This window comes from Capra hircus, chromosome 9 (assembly GCF_001704415.2).
Source record: "Capra hircus breed San Clemente chromosome 9, ASM170441v1, whole genome shotgun sequence".
Taxonomy (NCBI): Eukaryota; Metazoa; Chordata; class Mammalia; order Artiodactyla; family Bovidae; genus Capra; species Capra hircus.
Genome location: NC_030816.1, coordinates 30,134,066 through 30,157,925, shown reverse-complemented (window position 1 = coordinate 30,157,925; position 23,860 = coordinate 30,134,066). Strand labels below are relative to the sequence as shown.

Sequence of the window (23,860 nt, the reverse complement as noted above, 5' to 3'; positions counted from 1 at the left end):
AAAATTACTATAATATAGATCTGTATTGAGTTTTGAGATACTAATTTTTAACAAGTTCTATTTATTGTTTTGAAGAATTAAAATCATTCTGTATAACTGTGTGAGAGTTCACGACATGGATGACATTTGTTATACTGCTCTCCTTTTCCCTAGCCAAATTCTGGAAGCCCATGGAGATGGGAGGTAAGACAGGTGGACTCCAAGAGGGACAAAATGCCACGTATTTCCAGACATGATGGCCTTTCAAGCACCTTGGAGCAGATCCTCCAAATGAACCCACACAGGAACCTTTTTAAATCTTATAACAGGATGTGATGTTCCCTTCCTAAGACTGGCTAATTCATTTATGCTGCTTCATAATAATACAAAAAATAATCATAGAGAGGCAATAAGCACACTGCCTCTCTCCCTGGCAGTGGGGAAACTTTGGGCCTGGACATGTGTGACCTTGGGCAAAGTAACTTCTCTAAGCCCACCTCGCCTATAAAATCACAGAGATAATATTTATGCCACAGGCAATTATTATGAGGAATGAATAAGATAATATATGTGAAATTAACATCAATAAAATGCTTTACAAATATAAGGTTTGAAGAGTAAGGGAGCATGGGGATACACTGCAAAGCTCACATTAACATTTATATAATGTACCTGGTTCGTTTCCAAGGCAAACTATTCAAAATCATAGTAACACAAGTCTATGCCCCAACCAGTAATGCTGAAGAAGCTGAAGTTGAATGGTCTACGAAGACGTATAAGACCTTTTGGAACTAACACCCAAAAAAGATGTCCTTTTCATTATAGGGGCTGGAATGCAAAAGTAGGAAGTCAAGAAACACCTGGAGTAACAGGCAAATTTGGGCTTGGAATATGGAATGAAGCAGGGCAAAGGCTAATAGAGTTTTGCCAAGAGAACGCACTAGTCATAGCAAACACCCTCTTCCAACAACACAAGAGAAGACTCTACACATGGACATCATCAGATGACCAACACCGAAATCAGATTGATTATATTGTTTTCAGTCAAAGATGGAGAAGCTCTATACAGTCAGCAAACACAAGACTGGGAGCTGACTGTGGCTCAGATCATGAACTACTTATTGCCAAATTCAGACTTAAATTGAATAAAGTAGGGAAAACCACTAGACCATTCAGGTATGACCTAAATCAAATCCCTTATGATTATACAGTGGAAGTGAGAAATAGATTTAAGGGACTAGATCTGATGGACAGAGTGCCTGAAGAGTGATGGATAGAGGTTTGTGACATTGTATAGGGGACAGGGATCAAGACCATCCCCATGGAAAAGAAATGCAAAAAAGCAAAATGGCTGTCTGAGGAGGCCTTACAAATAGCTGTGAAAAGAAGACAAGTGAAAAGCAAATGAGAAAAGGAAAGATACACCCTTTTGAATGCAGAGTTTGAAAGAATAGCAAAGAGAGATAAGAAAGCCTTCCTCAGTGATCAGTGCAAAGAAAGAGAAGAAAACAATAGAATGGGAAAAACTAGAGATCTCTTCAAGAAAATTAGAGATACCAAGGGAACATTTCATGCAAAGATGGGCTCAATAAAGGACAGAAATGGTATGGACCTAACAGAAGCAGAAGATATTAAGAAGAGGTGGCAAGAATACACAGAAGAACTGTACAAAAAAGATCTTCACGGCCCAGATAATCACGATGGTGTGATCACTCACCTAGAGCCAGACATCCTGGAATGTGAAGTCAAGTGGGCCTAGGAAAGCATCACTACAAACAAAGCTAGTGGAGGTGATGGAATTCCAGTGGAGCTATCTCAAATCCTAAAAGATGATGCTGTGAAAGTGCTGCACTCAATATGCCAGCAAATTTGGAAAACTCAGCAGTCACCACAGGACTGGAAAAGGTCAGTTTTCATTCCAATCCCAAAGAAAGGCAATGCCAAAGAATGCTCAAACTACCACACAATTGCACTCACATGCTAGTATTATCTCACATGCTAGTAAAGTAATGCTCACAATTCTCCAAGCCAGGCTTCAATACATGAACTTTGAACTTCCAGATGTTCAAGCTGGTTTTAGAAAAGGCAGAGGAACCAGAGATCAGATTGCCAACATCTGCTGGATCATCAAAAAAGCAAGAAAGTTGCAGAAAAACATCTGCTTTATTGACTATGCCAAAGCCTTTGAAAATTCTGAAAAGGTGGGAACACCAGACCACCTGACCGGCCTCCTGAGAAATCTGTATGCAGGTCAGGAAGCAACAGTTAGAACTGGACATGGAACAACAGACTGGTTCCAGATAGGAAAAGGAGTACGTCAAGGCTGTATATTGTCACCCTGCTTATTTAACTTCTATGCAGAGTACATCATGAGAAACGCTGGGCTGGATGAAGCACAAGTTGGAATGAAGATTACCAGGAGAAATATCAATAACCTCAGATATGCAGATGACGCCATCGTTATGGCAGAAAGTGAAGAAGAACTAAAGAGCCTCTGGATGAAAGTGAAAGAGGAGTGAAAAAGTTGGCTTAAAGCTCAATATTCAGAAAACTAAATGGCATCCAGTCCCATCACTTCGTGACAATCAGATGAGGAAACAGTTGAAACAGTGGCTGACTTTATTTTGGGGGGCTCCAAAATCACTGCACATGGTGACTGCAGCCATGAAATTAAAAGATGCTTACTCCTTGGAAGAAAGTTATGACCAACCTAGACAGCATATTAGAAAGCAGAGACATTACTTTGCCAACAAAGGTCCATCTAGTCAAAGCTATGGTTTTCCCAGTAGTCATGTATCGATATGAGAGTTGGATTATAAAGAAAGCTGAGTGCCGCAGAATTGATGCTTTTGAACTGTGGTGTTGGAGAAGACTCTTGAGGGTCCCTTGGACTGCAAGGAGATCCATCCAGTCTATCCTAAAAGAGATCAGTCCTGAGTGTTCATTGGAAGGACTGATGTTGAAGCTGAAACTCTAATACTTTGGCCACCTGATGTGAAGAGCTGACTCATCTGAAAAGACCCTAATGCTGGGAAAGACTGAAGGCAGGAGGAGAAGGGGACAACAGAGGTTGAGATGGTTGGATGGTATCACCGAGTTAATGGTCATGAGTTTGAGTAAACTCTGGGAGTTGGTGATGGACAGGGTGGTCTGGTGTGCTGTGGTCCATGGGGTCTCGAAGAGTCGGACATGACTGAGTGACTGAACTGACTGACTGACTGACTGACCTGGCTTTAATTATAAAGATCATAGACTATTTTACACAGATTCATGGAAGTATTTTAAAAATTTAAAACTGTGATTATTAGAAAATAGGAAACATGCTTGTTCTGAAAAATGAATTTCCAAATCATCTTGATCATTGAAAATTCAGTCTATTCTCCCTAAAAGGGAAAAGAAAAACACATGATAAAAACAGATAAGGTATTATTTTTCTTGCCCTCTCTTCCACATGAGTCTATTAAGCTCAGTCTGGATGATGTGTGGCCTCCTGTTGAGAGTGAGATTTCAGAACTGACTTCAAGGCTCAACCTCTCAGCTAAGTACATCTGAGTCTGTGCTGTGAAATACTATCCACAAAGACCTGAACATAATCAAAGAACTCATTTCATACAAATTATCATATCTGAATATATATGTATATGTATGCTGTACTTAGTCACCCAGCCATGTCCAACTGGTTGCAATTCCACGGACTGTAGCCCACCAGGCTCTTCTGTCCATGGGGATTCTCCAGACAAGAATACTGGAGTGGATAGCTTATCCCTCTCCAGGTGATCTTCTGGACCCAGGAAATGAACTGGGGTCTCTGGCATTGAAGGCTGATTCTTAACCAGCTCAGCTACCAGGGAAGCTCATTTATATGTATAAATACCTCTAAACAAACAACCATAGAGACATATAATTTATACATATTTTCATATCATTAAAAACATTTTATTGGCATAATCAAAACGGACCAAAACTGTTCACTCTGGCTGAGTGTTCAGGTAAAGTTGTGCTTGCTGCTTAAGAAACAAGAGGTCAGCTTGGAGCTCAGGGTATGAGTAGATGTGCCTGATTTCAAAATGCAATTAAAGGGAATAAGTATATGATTTTAGTTTTTAAAAGTTAATTTATAAATTTTCTTTAACATTTGTTTAGTAGGGTATCTGAGGGTGGTGGTGGTGGTCAGTCGTGTCCGACTCTTTATGACTCCATGGACTACATGGAGGAGCCACCAGGCTCCTCTGTCCATGGGATTTTCCAGGCAAGAATACTGCAGTGGGTTGCCATTTCTTCCTCCAGGGGATCTTTCCAACCAAGGGATCAAACTTGCTTCTCTTGCATCTCCTGTACTGGCAGGTGGATTGTTTACCACTGTGCCACCTCAGAAGCCCCATCTGACATATGTATGGAATTGTATTAAAATGAGGCTTAATTCCACACAGAAAGCAATTTTTGCTGCTTGGTTTTCATGTCTTCTAGAGGAAAATTTAATGATGCATCATGTATGTAAACCATCCTGGGGATTATGAGAGAAACACATAAATTATGCAACAGTGATCTGGGTTTCCAGCTTGTCTTGAGTCTATATCTTATACATTTCTCTTTTTTAAAAATTAATTAATTAATTTAAAATTTTTGGTTGCACTGGGTTTTTGCTGCCACACTTGGGTTTTCTCTAGGTGCAGTGAGTGGGGGCTACTCTGCTGTGGTGAGCGGGCTTCCCATTGCAGTGGCTTGTTCTCTTCTTCTGGAGCACGGGTTCTAGAGCATGGGCTCAGTAGTTGTGCACAGGCCTACGTGCTCCAAGGCATGTGGGATCTCCCCAGAGCAGGGATCGTGTCCTTGGCATTGGCAGGTGGATTCTTATCCACTGCACACCAGGGAAGTCCCTTCATTCATTTCTTAAATTTTCCTCATATCCTGGTTTTTCATCTGCCAAAACCTTGGGATCACTTACCTCAAAACCACTATTACCACCAGCATCACTACTATCCGTTGAGCCTAGATTCCTGACATCCCAACATACATCCTGATACAAAATGAGCTCAAAACACATGACTTCCATCACTGGTCTTTTGTGTGCATGCTAAGTCGCTTTAGTCATGTCCAGTTCTTTGCAACCCTATGGACTGTAGCCCATCAGCCTCCTCTGTCCGTGGGATTCTCCAGGCAATAATACTGGAGTGGGTTGCCATTCCCTTCTCCAGGGGATCTCCATGACCCAGGGATCAAACCTGCATATCTTATGTCTCCTGCACTGACAGGCAGGTTCTTTACCACTAGCGCCACCTGGGAAGCCCTCCATCCATCACTGGAAGGCACATCTAATGACAGAAAAACAATAGCTACTGAGAGCAATGACAAGCAATGTATACCTCAGCCAGGCCTTCCAGGCCGATCACATCAGACTTGAGGGCACATGCAGGAAGCAATGCTATGGGGGTGATGCTGTTACTCTGTACCATATAAGTGTAATCACATCTGCAGGATTTACACCTCTTCCAGATGTAGGAAGGCTCAACGTTATGGTGCTATGGTATTTGTTAACATAGACCCTTGCTTTCATTGAGAGAACAGTGATGAGAACTTGATTTTTTTTTTAATATTTATTTATTTGGCTGCATCAGGTTTTAGTTGTGGCATGCGGGATCTTTGATGCTCATGTGGGATCTTTCACTGCAGTGCATGTGGGCTCTTAGTTCCCCACAAAGGATTGAATCTGCATCCTCTGCATTGCAAGGCCAACCTGGACCACCAGGGAAGTCTTGAGAACTTGTCTTAAATGGTCATATCTCTAAAACTTTCTTGAAAGAGGGAAGAATGCATACCATCTTAGGAAAAAAATCACAGTAATCACTGAACTAGCTCAGCAAATAAATCCTAAGATATTCACTTACTAGGGAGTCACTATTTCCGAGAGCAGAATTATGTTAGGATTATAGAGTAATGCATACCATTTTCTGGATTTTGGTAAGACCAGAGGCTGACTACAAATTCTCTCTTACTTCTTTTTCTGTATGTCTAAAGCACCCTGGGAAAGAAACAGTGAGGTAGTGAAGAATACAGTGTGGAGTCAATAGACCTGGCTAGAGTCATGACTGGGAGATAGTGACTGTGTGAATACTGTTAGCTTATTTAATCTCTTCTCCATAAAATGAAAGGATTCAGAGACAGAATCTGATAGAACCACTTGACTCGAGTGCTCAGTGTATGTCTTGAACAGAGTGCACACTGAAGAACATGTTTACAATGACATGCATCTCACCAGGGTCATAGGACGTAGAAAGGCCTACAACCTTTCCTAACAGGTACATAGGAATGAAGACAAAAGGCAGCAAAATTTCTTTGGATCTAGAACAGGGAGACCTTCCATAGGGGGCACCATGCATGAATCAATCTTCAGAAGCACATCTTTGGCTTTGGTACTATCTGATGGATAGGTAAGATCTTTCCTCAAGACAGAAAGTCAAGCACTTGGAAGAAAGGAAAGAGCTACTCAATGTAATCTTTAGTTAGTAGCATTGTACACATCACCAATCTATGTTATAGGTTCTGTCATCTCTACTGTGACCTCAGCAAATCTGTTTAAAATTGAGGTGCACAGCTACCATGCCATTTCAGAAAGGTGGTTAAGCACATCTAGGATCGATATTCAGTCTCACGTGTCAGTGGGGAGGCTAAGTAGTGCCTTCAGACACAGCTGAGGAAACATGAGGGAATGGCTTCAGATATACCACCTGGACAAATTATAGCTTTCTGTAAGATCAAACATCTTGACATTACAGAAGTCTTTAATTCCACATAAAATCAGGCTGTAGGATTAGTGAATAAATTTGGAAATAACAATCTAAGGCAATGACAAAGACTTCCGATTTACTGAAACCAGATTCAACATCAACACAGAGGTACCTCCCTTTTCATTCTCTTTTTGGAAACCTCATGTCCTTCCTCTGCTTTTGATGACATGGAAAGAAACAGTATTCCCTTTAGATCTACTTAAAACTGTTTCATGGACTAAGCAGACTCCTCCAGGGGACAAAAGTCTCAGTCCTCCACAGAAAGTCACACAGTCACTCCCTGTGCACAGGCGGGTCCTGACACCACAAACTGGGAACAATAATTGAATCCAGCTACCCCACCGTGCAGAGCATTTATCCACAGAACCAGCCTGGTGAGCATCTGTAGTTAGCTTTCTAGACTAATATTCAAAAGGTTACCCCAAATGAATCTTTGTTTTAACCCAGGGAGTGTATGCCATTGAGGAGATATTTGATTAAATATACTAGGGGAGAAATAAGAGGATCAAAGATGGAGTCAAATATATCTTATGAACGAAAAGGAACATAGGCACAAACAGCTGGCACATCTGGGGGTTATTCATTCATTCAATAGTAGTTCAGCGTATATTTATTGGGTACCCAGTGTGTGGCAGGAACTGTGTTAGGCCCTCAGGATATAAAACCAGACATGATTCCAGGCTAACAACCAACAACTCCTCTTCACCAACAATCTAAGTTTGCCTTAGCTTCCTAATAAATGTGAGATATTATGCAGACATGTAATTTTTCAAGAATCAGTAATTCAACATTATAAACCTAAGGATGGAAGAGACTGCCCCACTAAATATTATTGCTATAAACAAAATAATTCAATATTTTATATATAAAATTAGAGAGGAAAGGCCAATAAGCTAGAAATGTATGACATAAAGCAAAATAAAGAAGATTTATAACTGCTTAGAGGATTGAATTCAAAGAATATCAATAATATTTGGGCAAACAGCTGAGAGGGTGGCATTACTTTATGATGTCATAAAGAGGCTTATCACTGACATCATTTAATGATTTTATTCATGATCCATCAGGGACTAGAGATTATGATCATTAAATCTGTTGATGCCATTGAAGTGTGTGGGACTGCAAGCACCTCAGAGAACGAGAATCTAATTTTAAAATAACATTAAGAAATTAGCAGAATAGATCATCAAAGTAAGATGATAGTCACTGGGGACAAATGCAAAATAATATACTCAGAGACTTAAGGGGGAAAAGAAATCACTTGATAATAGGGGAACAAATGAATGAATGAATGTCCAGAGGGTGACTGTTTTGCAAAAAGACTTGAACATCATAATAAGGCACAGCTCTGGCTCTGGAGACTAACTGTTGCATGTGTAATTAGAACTTATTTTTGATGAAAAATTTTACGTGGTACAAAAGCTTTTTGGCTTTATTATGAACAGAAATAAATCAATGATTACTTTTCATCATTGATAACTGTATTTTGAAGGAGATCTGGAATCAAAGCAGTAGTTGCAAAAACCAGCTTTAGTAAATTAATTGTTTTGAAAAAAAGATTAAACAAAATTATTCATTATTGTTGGGAAAAAACCCCAAAACAAAATCCCCCTACTTTTCTGAAGTGTGACTGCCAAAAGAAAAATAATCGGTTATATCTGATTTTCAGGAAACAGGGAGTGCAGGATTTAAAAATTTCAGACGGTCGTCCTGACGGGGTCTTTCAGCCCGCACCCCTCTGCGGAGGGCAGGACACCAGTGCTGCGCCACAGGTTGAGCACAAGGTTTTCTTTTTCATCTTTCTCAACTATTCCCTGGCACCTCAACCACAACTTGAGGCCTTGCACAAAAATTCACAGCGTAAAAAATCATATTTCAGAAAACAAACTTCTGATTATCAAAGGGGGAAGTGGGGGGGATAAATCAGGAGTTTAACATATATACACAACTACATATAAAACAGATAACCTACAAGGAACTATTGTAAAGCACAGGGACCCAGTATTTTATAATAATCTATAAAGGAAATAATCTGAAAATACAAAGAAATATATGTGTATATGTATATAAAATTGAATTAGTGTGCTGTATACCTGAAACTAACACATTATAAATCAACTATACTTCGATTTAAAACGTTATTTTTAAAAATCCACATTTTCCAGTGAATTCCTTCTACTGCCATAGAATGAAACAACTCTTTAGGATCCTAGGATTAAATTCTGGTTATGAACTAAAAACACAAGTTCAGGAAAGTTATTTTTAAATTCTCAGTAGCTCAGGTGGTAATACAGAAAAATTCCAATTCCAATCAGATCTACACTTTTAAAACTGATACCTTTCAGAAAAAAAGTTATTATCTTAATGCCCTTTTTACATTTTACAAGTTGTCATCCAGTCTTTATCAAGCATATGAAAGTTTATATAATTGCACTCATATCATAATGGTATCTGGATTTGGATTTTTTCTTTTAAATTATATTATAAACATCTCATATAATTGGACCACAAATTCTTAATGAAAAAAGAGGGGGGAATGTCATTGCTTCTAGATAAGTCTCCATAATTATTACAAAACCAGAAATCCTAAATGTTAAGACAGCTTCAAGAGGTTAGAGGAAATGAGAGATTTAGTGCATACAATGATGCTGTTTGGAATATTTTACCAAAGGAGCTAATGAAAAGTCCCAGAGTAGGAGAAGGAGCATCTGCCCAAGAAAGGGGTACAGGGAAAAGAAAATACAGCAACATCTGGTCTCTAAATGTGCCAACATGAAAAATTCTCAGAGCCAGTTAGCTAGGGTTATGGGAAAGAACAAGCCGGCTAAAACTGTCTGCCAAAAAAAAAAAAAAAAAAACTGGCTTTGTCAGTAAAGAAAGGACAATAATATTTATAGAAAATTTCCTACACTGGTTCAAAAAAGAATTTTAGATTCAATATGCAGCAAAATGGTTGAAGCAATCTATGGATGATACAGGGGAAGAAATGGCTAAAAGGGCAAGCCGTGGAAAGGAGAACCATGACATGAGAGGAAGTGATGATGTGTGATCGTGCAGATGCAAATGTCTGTGGACGGCACAGCTTGCTGCTGGGAAGGGAATTTTAATGTGTACCCTATGCAAATGTGTTTTATAATAAAACAAAATGTGCAAGGCCTGAGCGTGGGGAGGGACGAAGGAGGCAGGGGCTCTAGACATTGCTCCTGAGGCAGAGGAAAAGGCTACTCTGAGACCTGAACAAATTCCGGGAGAGAGGGAACAGCAAAAAAACCCACTCCTTTCAAAAAGTCTCTCTCACATTTGACTGAGAACTGGATGCCTGATAAACTAACACATGCAAAATCATTCTTTACCAAGTGCTTAACCTTGAGCAATTCTCTGTGCTTCAAGTGAACCTCAGTGGGAAGACACAAAAAACAACTTTCTTTTCTGTACTGAGACATGGGAAAATCATATGAACTACACACAGTAAAGGCTGGAGATGAATACCAAGAAAGCTCCTGCAAACCATTTAGAGTCTTTGCATCAAAATTGGCATGACTGTCAAAGCCCATGTAAGGCCTAGTCCTAGGCACTTGTGAGAGAATGAGCAGGAGGGTAGCCCACAGGGCTGAGAGTCTGGTTCTGACCAAGTGATATTTATCCATAATCTGTATATCTGAGGCAATTATTAAAAAGAAATTGAGAAAAGTTCTGAATCACTATGATGGAGATATTTTTAAGCCAGCCATCTCGAAAGGGTTAAAAAATTAAAATTGTAGAAACCCGAACCATAGGTGCCATGTTTTGCCTGAAGTGGTAAAAATACCATCTGCCTCAGTCTTTGAGCAGCATGCTTCTTTCAAGGAGCAGTAGGCTAAACTGCAGGCATACGCTCAGCTCCAGCTGGGGAAAATACACAGACGTTTGTAGATGTTTTTCTAAGAGTAGCCAACATACTTGTTTTCCTTCAGACACATATTAAGTTACCATAGCAAACCAAGAGTGAATGTGGCCTGAGACACTTCTCCACGGTCTCCACACGTCCATGAATTTCTACAATTCAATAGGGGGCACTCTCTCCTCTAACACTGAACTCAATCTGTTTGGGGCCAGAAACCTTGGGAACACGGAACAGTTCCCTATTCCCTAAGAGAGGCACACTCAGGGCTGAACACCAGTCACGTGAAGAAGATCCTCTTTGTACTGCGTATGTGAGCAAAACTGTCACCACCAGATTTTTGGTCACAATTCACTTCTGGTAAATACATTCTGTCCAATAAAACTTCTCCTGCAGTTTTAACTAGGTAAGTCACTTCTTGTTTTTTCATTGTAGAAGCTGGGTATGCCGTCTATGGGGTCGCACAGAGTTGGACACGACTGAAGCGACTTAGCAGCAGCAGCAGCAGCAGAATCACCTTACAGTTAACAGCTTCCACCCCAGGCCAGCCTCAGGGGAATGAGCTTCAGGAGTGGGTAGAGTGCTCCGGGCCTGGTGTTAACCACCTTCCAGAGGTGGGACAGACTTAATGAAGGGATAGTTGCTGGGCGCTTTAACATCTGTAGATGAAAGGCACTGCAGCAGTGTAAAGCATTCACAATCCAGGCTCCATCGCAACAGGAACTCAGTTAAGAAGTAATTCAGTTTCTTTTCTGAGTGTTTGAGGACACACCACTGTTTTGTTGAATGTGACTGACACTCTGTAGAGATCTAGCTGAGACCGATTTTGATTACCACTTCTACCCTCTCCTCTACTTCCTTGCCATTCTGAGACTAACAAAATTGGAGAGATGGCATACGAAGCCACAGAGCAAACGGCCAAAATAATTCGTACTTAAAATCTGATTTTTCAGATAAAACTTGGTTTTTGAGAAAATGTTCACCACTTGGAAATAAAGAAACATCCAGCAATAAATAAATTTCATGACACTCTCCAGAAATGGCCACTGAGTTTTTAAAATGTAGTTTTACAGGTAAACCCACCAAGGGAGCCCTAAGCTGCCAAAGCATGATGCCTGCATCAGTCAGCATAAGACCAGGACTTCACCATGGGCCCGTGATACACAGCGTAAGAGACAGTACTGCAGACATCTCCTGGAAGCTTGGCAGAGATGGATACAATCATTCTACCCGTGGTGCTTGGATTTGGGTCCTATGTATGGATAACAGGTCTGGGTTAACTGCTGAGATCAAGTTATGCCCTTAAACATCTGCACAGCACCACATACTCCAGTAGGGTGGGTTTCTGTTAGCTGGCATGAGAACTATTGTCACTGGGTGCTTGGGAAGGCAATCTCAGGGCTACTGAACATAGGGATGGATGGTGTCCTATACTATACTGACTATATAATGGCTAATTTGAGTCTATCATCCCCAATTCCAGACCTCTGAGCTGCCTCCACTTCTAGCTTCTCACTAATGCAGCCTTCGTCCATACACATTTGTCAAGCACTCCTGTATATAAGCCTGTGCCGGATGATGCTACGATGGACCAGGCCACTGAAGGCCCTGCCTTCAGGTCTTGCCTTACAGTCTACTGGAAAAAGAAACAAAACACAGGGAACTAAATAAAAATTATAATTGTAGATTACAATACATTTTAAGGAGGAAAAAAAAAAAACAGAGCAAAGGGGGACTTTTGATAGGAAGGTCTAGGTTAGGTCTGGTTGCATATATTAAATATCAGATCCACCATGCTTAGGTGGATGAAGCAGATGAAGGAATGAATCTGGACCTTAATAGTATATAAGATAAGAATGTTCCCTGTGCCCAACCCCCCCAAAAAAAGAATGTCTCCTTTCAAATTTGGGCCTGCAGAGTAGAACAGCACTATTATAACCTGCTCCTCTCATACTAAGGAAACCAAAAGAAAAAAAGAAAGTGAAGTCACTCAGTCATGTCCAACTCTTTGTGACCCCATGGACTGTAGCCTACCAGGGTCCTCCATCCATGGGATTTTCCAGGCAAGAAATACTGGAAAATATTGTAACCTGCTCCTCTCATACTAAGGAAACGAAGGGGAAACCGAAAAGATTAAGTGACTGATAACAATTTTGCAGTGATTTGGGGACAGAGCCATTGCTTGGTTCAGAGTGTTCTATCTGTGTCTCCACTTTCTTTTTTTTCCTTTTCTACCAGTCTCTTCCACTGGCAGGTACTTCTGCAATAAGAAATCCTAAAAGAGTTTTCTGAGTCATAAACAAGCAGCAATGATAAATAATCACTCTATTGCCAAATCATGATGTCACTGCCCTTTAATTTTTTGTTTATAAGTTATTTCCTTTATCATAGTGAAATCCCAGCATTTATCTCCAAGTTAGTTCATAACCTTCTCAAGCAATCTTCTTATCCCTGCTGATACCTGTTGTACAACTTGTTTTCCTTTCCTCTGTGATTGAACTAAAAAACCATATACCAGAATTTCTCCTGCAACTAATTGCATGGGTCTTCTATTTTCTTATAACCTCACTCACTCACTCACTCACCATTTACCAAGTGCCAAGCACTGTGTTAGGCACCAAGTGTACAAATAAGTCACCATCTCTGCCCTCAAAGAGCTCACAGTCTATGATCTTTCTCATAAATGGTCATGATAAATAATGGAGTGAAGCATAGTGACTGAGAGATGCACAATGTACTAGAGAATGGAGGAAAGAACCTCATCCAGCCCAGGGAACCAGGGAGACTTTCTCCTGGAGATGATCCTACATTAAGCCTTACAGAAGAGGCAGGGGAAGCCAGAGAAAGGAGGACACTGCTGCATTCCAAGCAGAGGGGACAGCTCAGGTCAAGGCACAGAGAACAGAAACAGTATGTTTTAGGTAATTTGGTGCCACTGGAGCACAGGGTGGAGGACATGAGGCTCCCTCCAAGGAGCGAGATCACAGTGCTTTATATGCCACCCTAGTAAACTTTGAATGTGCCTTATAGAAAACATGGAGCCAAGGAAGGGTTTTAAGATGCAGTGTGGAATTTATAAAGATGGTAATGATAACCCTGTATGCAAGACAGCAAAAGAGACACAGATGTATAGAACAGTCTTTTGGACTCTGTGGGAGAGGGAGAGGGTGGGATGATTTGGGAGAATGGCATTGAAACATGTATAATATCATATATGAAACGAATTGCCAGTCCAGGTTCGATGCAGGACACAGGATGCTTGGGGCTGGTGCACTGGGATGACCCAGAGGGATGGTACGGGGAGGGAAGTGGGAGGGGGGTTCAGGATGGGGAACATGTGTACACCCGTGGCGGATTCATGTTGATGTGTGGCAAAACCAATACAATATTGTAAAGTAATTAGCCTCCAATTAAAATAAATAAATTTAAATTGAAAAAAAAAAGATGCAGTGTGAAACTGCCAGACTTGTGGTTTAGATAGACATTCTGGCTGGTGATGGATCTTTGGGGACGAAAGAGAGGCATAGAGACCAGTCACAGGCTTTCTAGTGGTTCAGAGCAGGATACAATGTGAGCAATGGAAGAGGCATCAAGAGGAGGGACTGGATTTAAGAAAATGTAGGCTATAAAACTGGTATGACTTGGTCATGGAACATAGGGGTGAGGGGGTAAGAGCATTTGAGAGTGACTTCTAATTTTCTCACATGGTTCACTGGTGAGATGATAGACAACATCAGGAGACAGAACAAGTAATAAGGACCAGAGATAGAACACTAACACTAGACCCTAATGTCAATGATGGACTTCGGGTTATAAAGATGTATTAATGCAGGTTTATTGATCATAACAGATGTCCCAATCTGCTGCAGGATGCTAACAGTGGGGAAGGCTGTGCTTGTGTGGTGTCAGGGGGTAATGCAAACTCTCTACACTTTTTGCTCAGTTTTGCTGTGAACTTAAAAACTGCTCTAAAAAATAAAGTCTACCAAAGAAAAGGTGACCAGAGATGTTGGGAAGATGTTGAGTTCAGTTTAAGATGCTTTGAGCATCTCTGCCTGTGGGAGACCATTTAGGTATAAGGCTCAAGTAGACATCTAAGAAGGAAACGGCAACCCACTCCAACACTCTTGCCTGGAGAATTCCATGGACAGAGGAGCCTGGTAGGCTACAGTCCATGGGGTCACAAACAGTTGGACATGACTGAAACAGCTTAGCACAGACATCAAAGATAAAGTGATAGACACAGAAGTCTTCAGTATAGAGACACCACTCTGAATCTAATTTTTCTTGAAGCACACATACGTTTGTGAGACAGAGAAGGAAACAACCGCACTTCAGGCAAAGAAAAGGCATGGAACCATGGGTGTGCACTTCAGGGCTGCCGAAAGAGCACAAGGTTCTGGATCAGCCCTGGAGAGACCACTGGGGGGATGCCAGCTGTCCCAGTGCAAGCAGAGCTCTCACAGGTCCCATTTCTTCCTCCTTGTCTTTGGAGTACAGGTGTGCTCACACTCTGGCTATTCTTGACTGTTATAAAAACCAGATGGTTAGCATGTTCCTTTAGTTAAGCAGCTGTATACTTCCCACACACCTGCGAAAATACTCCATTTGTTCCTCAGGAGAAAACCCAAGTGTGGTCAAAGGCTTGCACAGGTGCACTGAAATCCAAAATCCCACAGCAGTTTTTGAATAAGGCTATGTGTCAAAATGATCTGTGGAGCCTTTTTTTCAAACGCTTCCATCCTGTCCCTGGCCAGCTCTGCCTACCAGGGAATTCTGATGTTGGTGAAAGAGGTACGATGCTGTGGTAACCCCGGCATGTATATTTTCAAAGCTCCACAGGTTATGTGAAAACTACTGCCTCTAGGAATCCAAATCTGCCCTGTATGGTGCTTCCCAGGTATTACCTGATGATGCTAAAAGCTCTTTTCCATAGTCCAAAGACATCTTTCCAGCAATGGTTAGTTTTGGTTAATTTTTCCTCAGGACACTTACCACCAGTTGACATTATATTATAATCCATTTAGTTGTTTATTAATTACCTCCTCAACTAGCTTGTAAATGTCATGAATGAAAGAACTGATCTGGTTTACTCTCCTATTCCTGACGCCTAACACAGTGTCTGGAAAGAAGTAGGCATTCAATAAATAAACTTACCATTAAATGAATCCTATTTCACCTGTTAATGCCTGTTACTTCACAGGGAAGGTCCCTTAGTTTTGAATGTGATGCTTTTCTTTTTACTTTTCAAATATAAATAAAACCAAATAGCAAATAGAAATGTATAAAATTGTGTAAAATGTACAAAGTCTACCTACCTTAGCATAGTCTAATCTTCCTTTCTCTTGAGCCTAAAATAGAAAAGAGGGGAAAATCAATTAGTTCTTTAAAAGTCAATTAGTATTTCTATAACTTTTGCTTCTCAAAGAATAAGCCAACTTTCTTCCCCCCTCCACTTCCTCTTCTATCTTTACGTAGTATGTAGTGAAACATACACGTGTATGTATGTATATACATATATACAGAACTCTCAAATGTATTGAAGAGTTGAAAGATCAGTACCACGAGCACACTTATATACTCTAGGTTTGATAGTGGCAGACACCATGACTCCTCATTCCTTCATGCTTCAGCAAATATCTCGTAAACACAGGACAAGTCATACATGATCACTTTCAGATTAAAAAAAAAAAACTAACAATAATGCCATACTTTGATATACAATCCATATTCACATTTCTCTAGTTGTCCCAAGAATATAATTTTAGCTTTTCTTCTCAAACTAGAATTAATCAAGATGCACACATTGCATTTGGCTTTTATCTCTGTTTTGTCTTTTAAATCTAGACTAGCCCTTCCCCATTTTTTAAGAAATGAAAATAAGAATCATTAACTTTTTTCATGGAAATAACTGACTTTTTGAGGAGACCAGGGCAGCTGTCATATAAAATGTCTTTTATTATTATCACTTTTTCATTGTGTCATTTAACTTGTTCCTGTTTGCTTACAAACTGAAAGTTGGGTCTGAATAAGCTTGCTTAGATTTAGGTTAAACATTTTTTGCAAGAATATCTTCTATGGAATATTATATACTTCAACTGCATCAATTCAGGAAGCACCAAACGTCAGGCTCTCCTGTATCTCGGTAATGCTATAAATTTGATCACTGGGTTTAAGTGGTGACTATCAGATGGTTTCACTGTAATGACCTATTTCCTTCTGTACAATTAGTAAGTAATCTGTGGGTTCATTTTTTTCCCACTCCCTTGGGCATAATTTTTAATATGTTGTCTTGTGCAAAAGACCCCCACCTCCATCCCGCCGTCACCAGGGATGAGGAGAGGGAAGAAAGCTGGAGGTGAGGAGACATCCTATATAAGGTCAAATTTTAATATTTTTAGTTATTGAAAAACAATTTGAAATTAAAACATATACTCAAAAGCATTATTTATCAAATCTGAACATGATAGAGACAACCAACGTGTTAGTCTTTGCTGGTAGGTTAGCTCATGTTCTGTGGACTTGAGAACAAAACTCCTGCCACCTCTGCACAGAACGAGAGCCCTTCAACTGACAAATAGGTTAGGTCTTGAGACCATTTTGTTTGAGTCCAAAATGACACTATACAGATAATGACACTAAATGTGGGCAGATTACTTTCATGAGAGAAAATGAGATCTTTATAAGATTAGTTTAAAATCTTTTTGCTTCTTTATAATCTTAAAAAAATTTATCCTAAGAGGCCTAATTTTGTTTTTCTTATTTTCATAAAAAGCAACTTCTAATAAGATACTGCTCATGAATAGCTTTTGACACCATCACAAATGAGTTAGCTGAAACTGGGACTTGCAAGATTTCAATGAAACAAAAGGCCTCTGCAACCTATGTACTGTAAAAAAAGAATTTGTGGTTTTCAATCTGTTCCTCAAAGATGTTTTTGGGATCTAAGATTTTCAGTGAACTAAGAAGGGTTTGAATTTAGTCCTGAGATGTAATATACCAGCAGGAATAAGAGTCGGTTCTTGCAGATATTTTAAAATGAGGCTCATTCTTCTCTCTCCTCAGGTATTTTATATCTACTGTCCAGGGACAGACTTGTCTTTTCCCCAAGTTAAAACAATTCTGTCTACACTGAAATCTCTCTCCCAACACTGTAACTTCTGCAGGCGTGGTGTGGAGCCCGAGAACATCCGCATGGTGCACTCATGACCTGGCTACTCACTTTGATATCATGCAAATATGAACTGCCTCTGATCTCATGAATAATCCACGGCTTGTGACCAAAACTTCAGCAGCAGCATTTCACAGTATGCTTAGTCTTCAAGTTCTCAGATTCTCACCTGTCTCTCAAATTCATTTTGGGTTAGGGGATATCTGACACGAGGCTGATTCTGTGGTCACCAGTTTTCCACCTTTTCATTTGTTTGTCCTTTCCCCTGTCTTTTGCTGGGTTTCTCAGGCAAGGGCTGTCTCTTGCATGGGTTTCTCAGGCACAGCACTTTTCCAATGATGCACAAACTGGGAGCCCTACGGAATTATACTATCACGCAACTCATTTCTGTAATGTGTCAGCCATTTCCTCACTAATTTTAGTTGTGTTTTTGTTCTATCTACCTCCTCTTCATTCTAGCACTTTCAACATTCTCATCTTACAGATGAGAATTCTCATCTTATGTTATGTCCTTAACATAAAGGACATGTGAGAAGTGTTGAAAGTGGTATCTGTTGAAAGTTAGAAAGTTGAGTACCTTTCTTAATGTTGCAGGGTAAAGTGCAGAGAAACTAAAATTTACAACGATGGCGGCAGACTTTTCCTTTTGGAAGTGCTGAGCCCTTTCCCCAATAGTCTCAGAAAAAAAAAATCAGTTTCTTCATATAGTAACAGTGACTATAATGCACTTACAGATAAAGACATCTAGAGTAGTCTTATCACATACCTTGCTTATAAACTAATCATCTTAAAGAATTCTATTATTTTGAAGTACTTGTGCTTTAATCAGTCACAAGCTATTTTCCTTTTTTTTAATTGAAGAATTGATTTACAATATTATGTTAGTCTCAAGTGTACAAGAGTCAACATTTTTATAGAATCACATGCATGCTAAGTTCCCCTACCTCCATCCTACCAGCTAAGTCGCTTCAGTGGTGTCCAACTCTCTGCAGCCTTAAGGACTCTAGCCCGCTGGGCTCCTCTGTTCATGGGATTCTCCAGGCAGGAACACTGGAGTGGGCTGCCATGCCCTTGTCCAGGGGTATCTTCCTGATCCAGGGATAAAACCCGTTCCTCCTGAGGCTCTTGTGTTGCAGGCGGATTCTTTACTGCTGAGCCACTGGGGAAGCTAAACCCCACCCTTTTTTTCCCTTTTTTAATAGAATCACAGCTATTTTCAAATCTTCTCATTTTATTTTGTATTCCTAGCTTGGCCACCACCTTTTACATGGTGGAGATATCCTTTGCTGGGGATGATGGCAAAGAAACACCATGTATGTAAATCCCTATTTGTTTAACATCAGCTCTTAAATGTTTTGAAAGCTGAGAGACTAGAACCCTACATACAGTGACAGCCACAGGCAATACAACCTGAACAAACTAACTGTTGATATGCTGCTCACCTGAATGTCCTTTTTATTTTGTCACAACAAACATTCCAGTCTTGTGAAGCCCATTTCATCCTTGACTGCTTTTGCTTAGTATCATTTATTTTATAAAATAAAATACTATAAATAATTAGATCTTTATAGGTATATATTTTCAGCTGCTATGTGAGTTAATATCCATGTATGCCAGACACACACCTGAAAGTACACTCTGATATAAAATTTTTTTTTCACAAGAAGCTTTTAGAGCTTATAAAATAAAGCAAATTAGAAAAAATGACATTTCTTATTGAATGTTACCAACTGTTTCTGCTTATAAAACAGTTAATTTCAGAAGGGCCAGTTTCTGTTTCATCTGACAGTGCTCATTCGTTCCATACTTGTCCACTGTGTACCTGATGGGTGTTAGATACTGCTCTGCCACTGGAGACACAGCAAGGAACAGAACAAATAAATATCTCTCCCTCTAGCGGGCTGTATAATCTTGTTTTCACATACAATCTCCCTCTAGAACTTAAGCTCCATGAGAATATAGACATTTTCGCTCCTGATCATAACTGTAGTCCATGTCTAGATCTATGGATAGGACATGGTCAGTATCTGGTGAAAGAGTGAATAAATGGATAAATGCTTTTTCTTAATAAGTGCTGGTTATGTACTGTTTATTCAGGAGACTTACAGAGCAAAGTTCATATCATTCCTAGTTCTAGGAAAGCTGGGTGTTTAGATTCAGTCAGTATTCAGTTAATGGGGAGTCAATATCTGGTGTCTGAAAAATAATTTTTACTCCTATTTGATTTTATTACTCAACTTCTATTTAGAAGTAAGCTGAAGATGGGAATCTATAAAAAATAAATTCAAGAAATTTGTGAAACTCAACAAAAGAAGAGAGAAAAATAATCTACCAAGCTTCTCATAGATACAGTGGTTTAGAGTAATTAAGAGTCTCAATCTTGATAACAGTGACTGAAAAGAAAAGAGCCTAAATGGAGGTCATGAGACCTCAGATTTCAAATGTGCACCTCCAAACCTCAGGTGGTAAGTAGGTCCTGTCTGTGGAGGGAAACTGGTGGCCTAAGCTCTTAACTGTGACCACTTTAAGAGGCACTGTGACCTCCTGGGAAATGGATATGCTGGGAGCCAGGAAATACAGTTTCAAGTCCATAATAGGATAACACCTCAAGAAATTTTAAATTTTTACATGGATCTTCATTTTCTTATTTGTAAAATAAGCATACTGGGTCAGACCAGGTGTTCCCAAGTACTGGCCTGGCTGTATCAGAATCCCCTGGGCAGCCTGTTGAAAATGTAGGTCCTTAATACCCTAGCCCTGAATTCTGAGTCATTTGAGGGTCACTGATGTGGACTATGCCTATCATCCTGCTTCTGTATGCATCAGGGTTTATTTCAAAGGCTAAACAGACTGCAACTATATAAACTCTGTGAGTCTCAAGGAGAATGGAGTGCTGTAACTTTATCCCCCCTTTTTTTGACATCTGCCACTTACCATGTATATTTCTAGCAGAGCAAGATATTAAAATAACTTTCTCACTGGGGCCCAAAATAGGCTGATATAAAATAAATGCAGACTGTATTTCAACAGCCGGCTGTCCTGAACCTCTTCCTGCCACACTGTTCATCTCCAGAAGCCACTGTAAATTCTGCTCCGCATGCCAATTCCCCGAGGGCTTCATTACTTGGGTCTTTAAAAGGGATTCACTCATCCTTTGGCTCCTGTAGGTGTGTTTCTTGTCAATCCAGGTCATGAGAAAAGACAGTAATTTTTCCTGGTCTTTAGCAGTTCACAGAAAATGTGTGGATTGAACCTTGTTTTATCATAAAAAAAAAAAAGTGAAAACAGACAAGTTGTGCGCCAGTGCTCATGACACGGAAGGCCTCCTCTGACAGCGACAGTGAGCGCTGCAAAACAGTATTCCACACCAGAGAAAACAAAGCCAGTGCTCTGATTGAGAGGATGCACAGAGGGATTAATTCCAAAACGTTTATATACCAGCCTCTGCAGACCAAAGGCAGATAGATTCCCTGTTGGTAAGTAATGGATGTACAATGCGGTCTTTTACTTTAAGAAACAAATGCTTTTTTATAAGTCAGGTAACAAAGGATTGGATGACATAAATGAACTGCTTCCAGTTTCTAACTACTATTATCTGGACTTGAAAACTGGATATGGAAAAACCTTTTTCTAAAAGCAGAAAAATAATATTCCACAGCAGGGAGTGCAGAAATTGCTAGAGATGGATCACCTCTACTTATCATGTTATTCTTCCCCAATGCTACCAGTTAAGTTTTAGAATAACAATTTAAAAAATAAGATTCTCATCTTAAACTGTCAAGAAAAACTAACTTTCTTTTAAAATTTTTTAGTTGAAAGGACATAAAGAACACCCATTTGCTCTCCAACTCTACTGGTTAGTTGCTAATATACTGTCATCTTTGTTTTCTCTCTAAATGATCACTTGCTCACTATACGGGATTAAGTTATAGACATAACGATGTCATTTCTAAATATGTCCCTCAGCATTTATCTCATAAGAACAACATTTTCTCCTACACAATTACAAACCTGTGACCACATCTAATAATTTTAACATTTATTATATTTAATATAATGTCCATATTCAAAATTTCAAGTCCAACCAGTGGAGTCCTTTAGAGATATGTTTATCCCAATCCAAGATCAAATTAAAAATCATACATTCCCTTTGGATGTCACAGCTTTTTAATCTCTTCTCATCTACAACAGTCTCCACACCACCTTTTCTGTCTTTTATAATATGTCATTTTAAAAAGGAATCCATGTTAGTTGCCCTGCAGAATATCCCTTATCCTTGGACTTGTTTTCACATGATTAGATTTAGGTGAAGATATTTTTGAAAGACAGCTCTACAGATGATGTTGTACACTTATCCATTACACTCGGAGTCATGCAGTATCAGCCGTCTTATTATTGGGGAGACTAAGTCTGTTCACTTCTCCCCTCTGTCTTCAATAAGTACTCTGCAAGGGTGCTTTGAGTCCCTGTGACTATTTGATTCCCTTACTAACTATTCATCCAATTGTTTTAACCAATTATTCACTAATGATTCTTGTTTGAATAAAAGATTACATTGGTGGCTACAAAAATAAAAAAGATAATAATGATATTTTAAAGGTCTGCTTTGGTACTGCCAGAAATATCACTGACTCCTTTAGAGAAAAGGAATTTTAGGTCTTACTGAAAACAAGTTTGCTTTGCATTTGCATTGGTATGAAGATGTATAATTTAGTATGTATATATAAGATCTATTGGTGGACAGAGGAAGGATATCTCATCCCAGAATGGTTTGGGTACAGTGTATGAGGATTTCAAAAGGTAACAAATCAGACATCTACTAGAGCTGTGAGCCCCCATGCTGAAGCAGCCAGCTAGCTGAGTTTGGTTTGGGAGGGGAAGCAATCCTTGCTGGGCTCTCCAGTTAAGGAGCTGGAAAGGTGTCAGAATAAAAAGGAACAGGGCAGCCCTTCCCTTTGCTATCTTGACCAGTCTTACCTAATATTAATAATAAGAAAGCACAGAAGGCATCTGCAAGGAAGTGAACACCCTTCAGAACTGGACTGCGTAGGTACCTGATTTTACCATCTCTCTCCAGGGAAAGCTATTTTTTGGAGGCAAATGTGAATGTCCATGGAATTAACTTTCTTGTATTCTCTTCCTTCCTCTTCAATGTAAGAGGAAGAAATACACAGATGAGGAAGGCTATGGTACCCCATTAGGGCTTCCCAGGTGGTGCTAGTTAAAGAACCTGCTTGCCAATGCAGATAGACATAACAGACGCAGGTTGACATAACAGACACAGGGTTCGATTCCTGGGTTGGGAAGATCCTCTGGAGGAGGTCATAACAACCCACTCCAGTATTCTTGCCTGGAGAATCCCATGGACAGAGAATTGTGATAAGCCACAGTCCGCAGGGTTGTAAAGAGTCAGACCCGACTGAAGTGACACAACACATGGTATCCCATTAAAAAAGAGCAGAGGCTTTTATTACCTACATCATAAATCTCTCTTTGTTCAGAAGTCCTATTATCGCTTTTAAGCCATTTTTCTTACCATGCTTGAATCCAGGAGATGTGAAATATAAAATTACAGTTTGACTAAGAGAAAAAAAATCTACCTGGATCTCACAAAGGCCATGAGCAAGGAAATGAGGCTGACAGAACTGAGTTGCTTCCTCCAGTAGCTATGTCCCAAGGTGATGGCCAGGTCCCAAGGTCTGATGGTCACCAACCCTGATGGTGTACTCCAAGCTCACCGTGTCAAAAACCAAACTTATACCAATGTTCCCACTTAACTTCCCTATTTGTATTAATAGCACAATTCTTCCTGTTATCCAAGTTCTATATCCTGGTTTTGGCCTCTGAACACCACTCACTAGTATACATCTACCAGCTTCTTCCTGTCATATCAGTTTTCAGGTCCAATATATTTCCTCTCTAAAGTGAATTTTATAACTAACCTCCTTACTTTTCCATTTTCATTGCCAACACTCTGATTAGGACTTTTCCCCTGCACTTATTAACAGATTCCCCACAACTCTGACTACAGTATCTATAGTATCT

General features: G+C 39.8%; 1 protein-coding gene across 2 annotated transcripts in view; it reads right to left on the bottom strand.

The window, feature by feature from the left end:
* PDSS2 (prenyl (decaprenyl) diphosphate synthase, subunit 2) overlaps positions 1–23,860 on the bottom strand; it is a 279,997-nt gene that overhangs the window by 24,556 nt on the left and 231,581 nt on the right. For both annotated transcript variants that reach the window (XM_018053102.1, XM_005684603.3), the window contains one exon: positions 15,963–15,995. In XM_018053102.1, the coding sequence (XP_017908591.1) occupies positions 15,963–15,995 (33 nt within the window). The remainder of the gene's footprint in view (positions 1–15,962; positions 15,996–23,860) is intronic.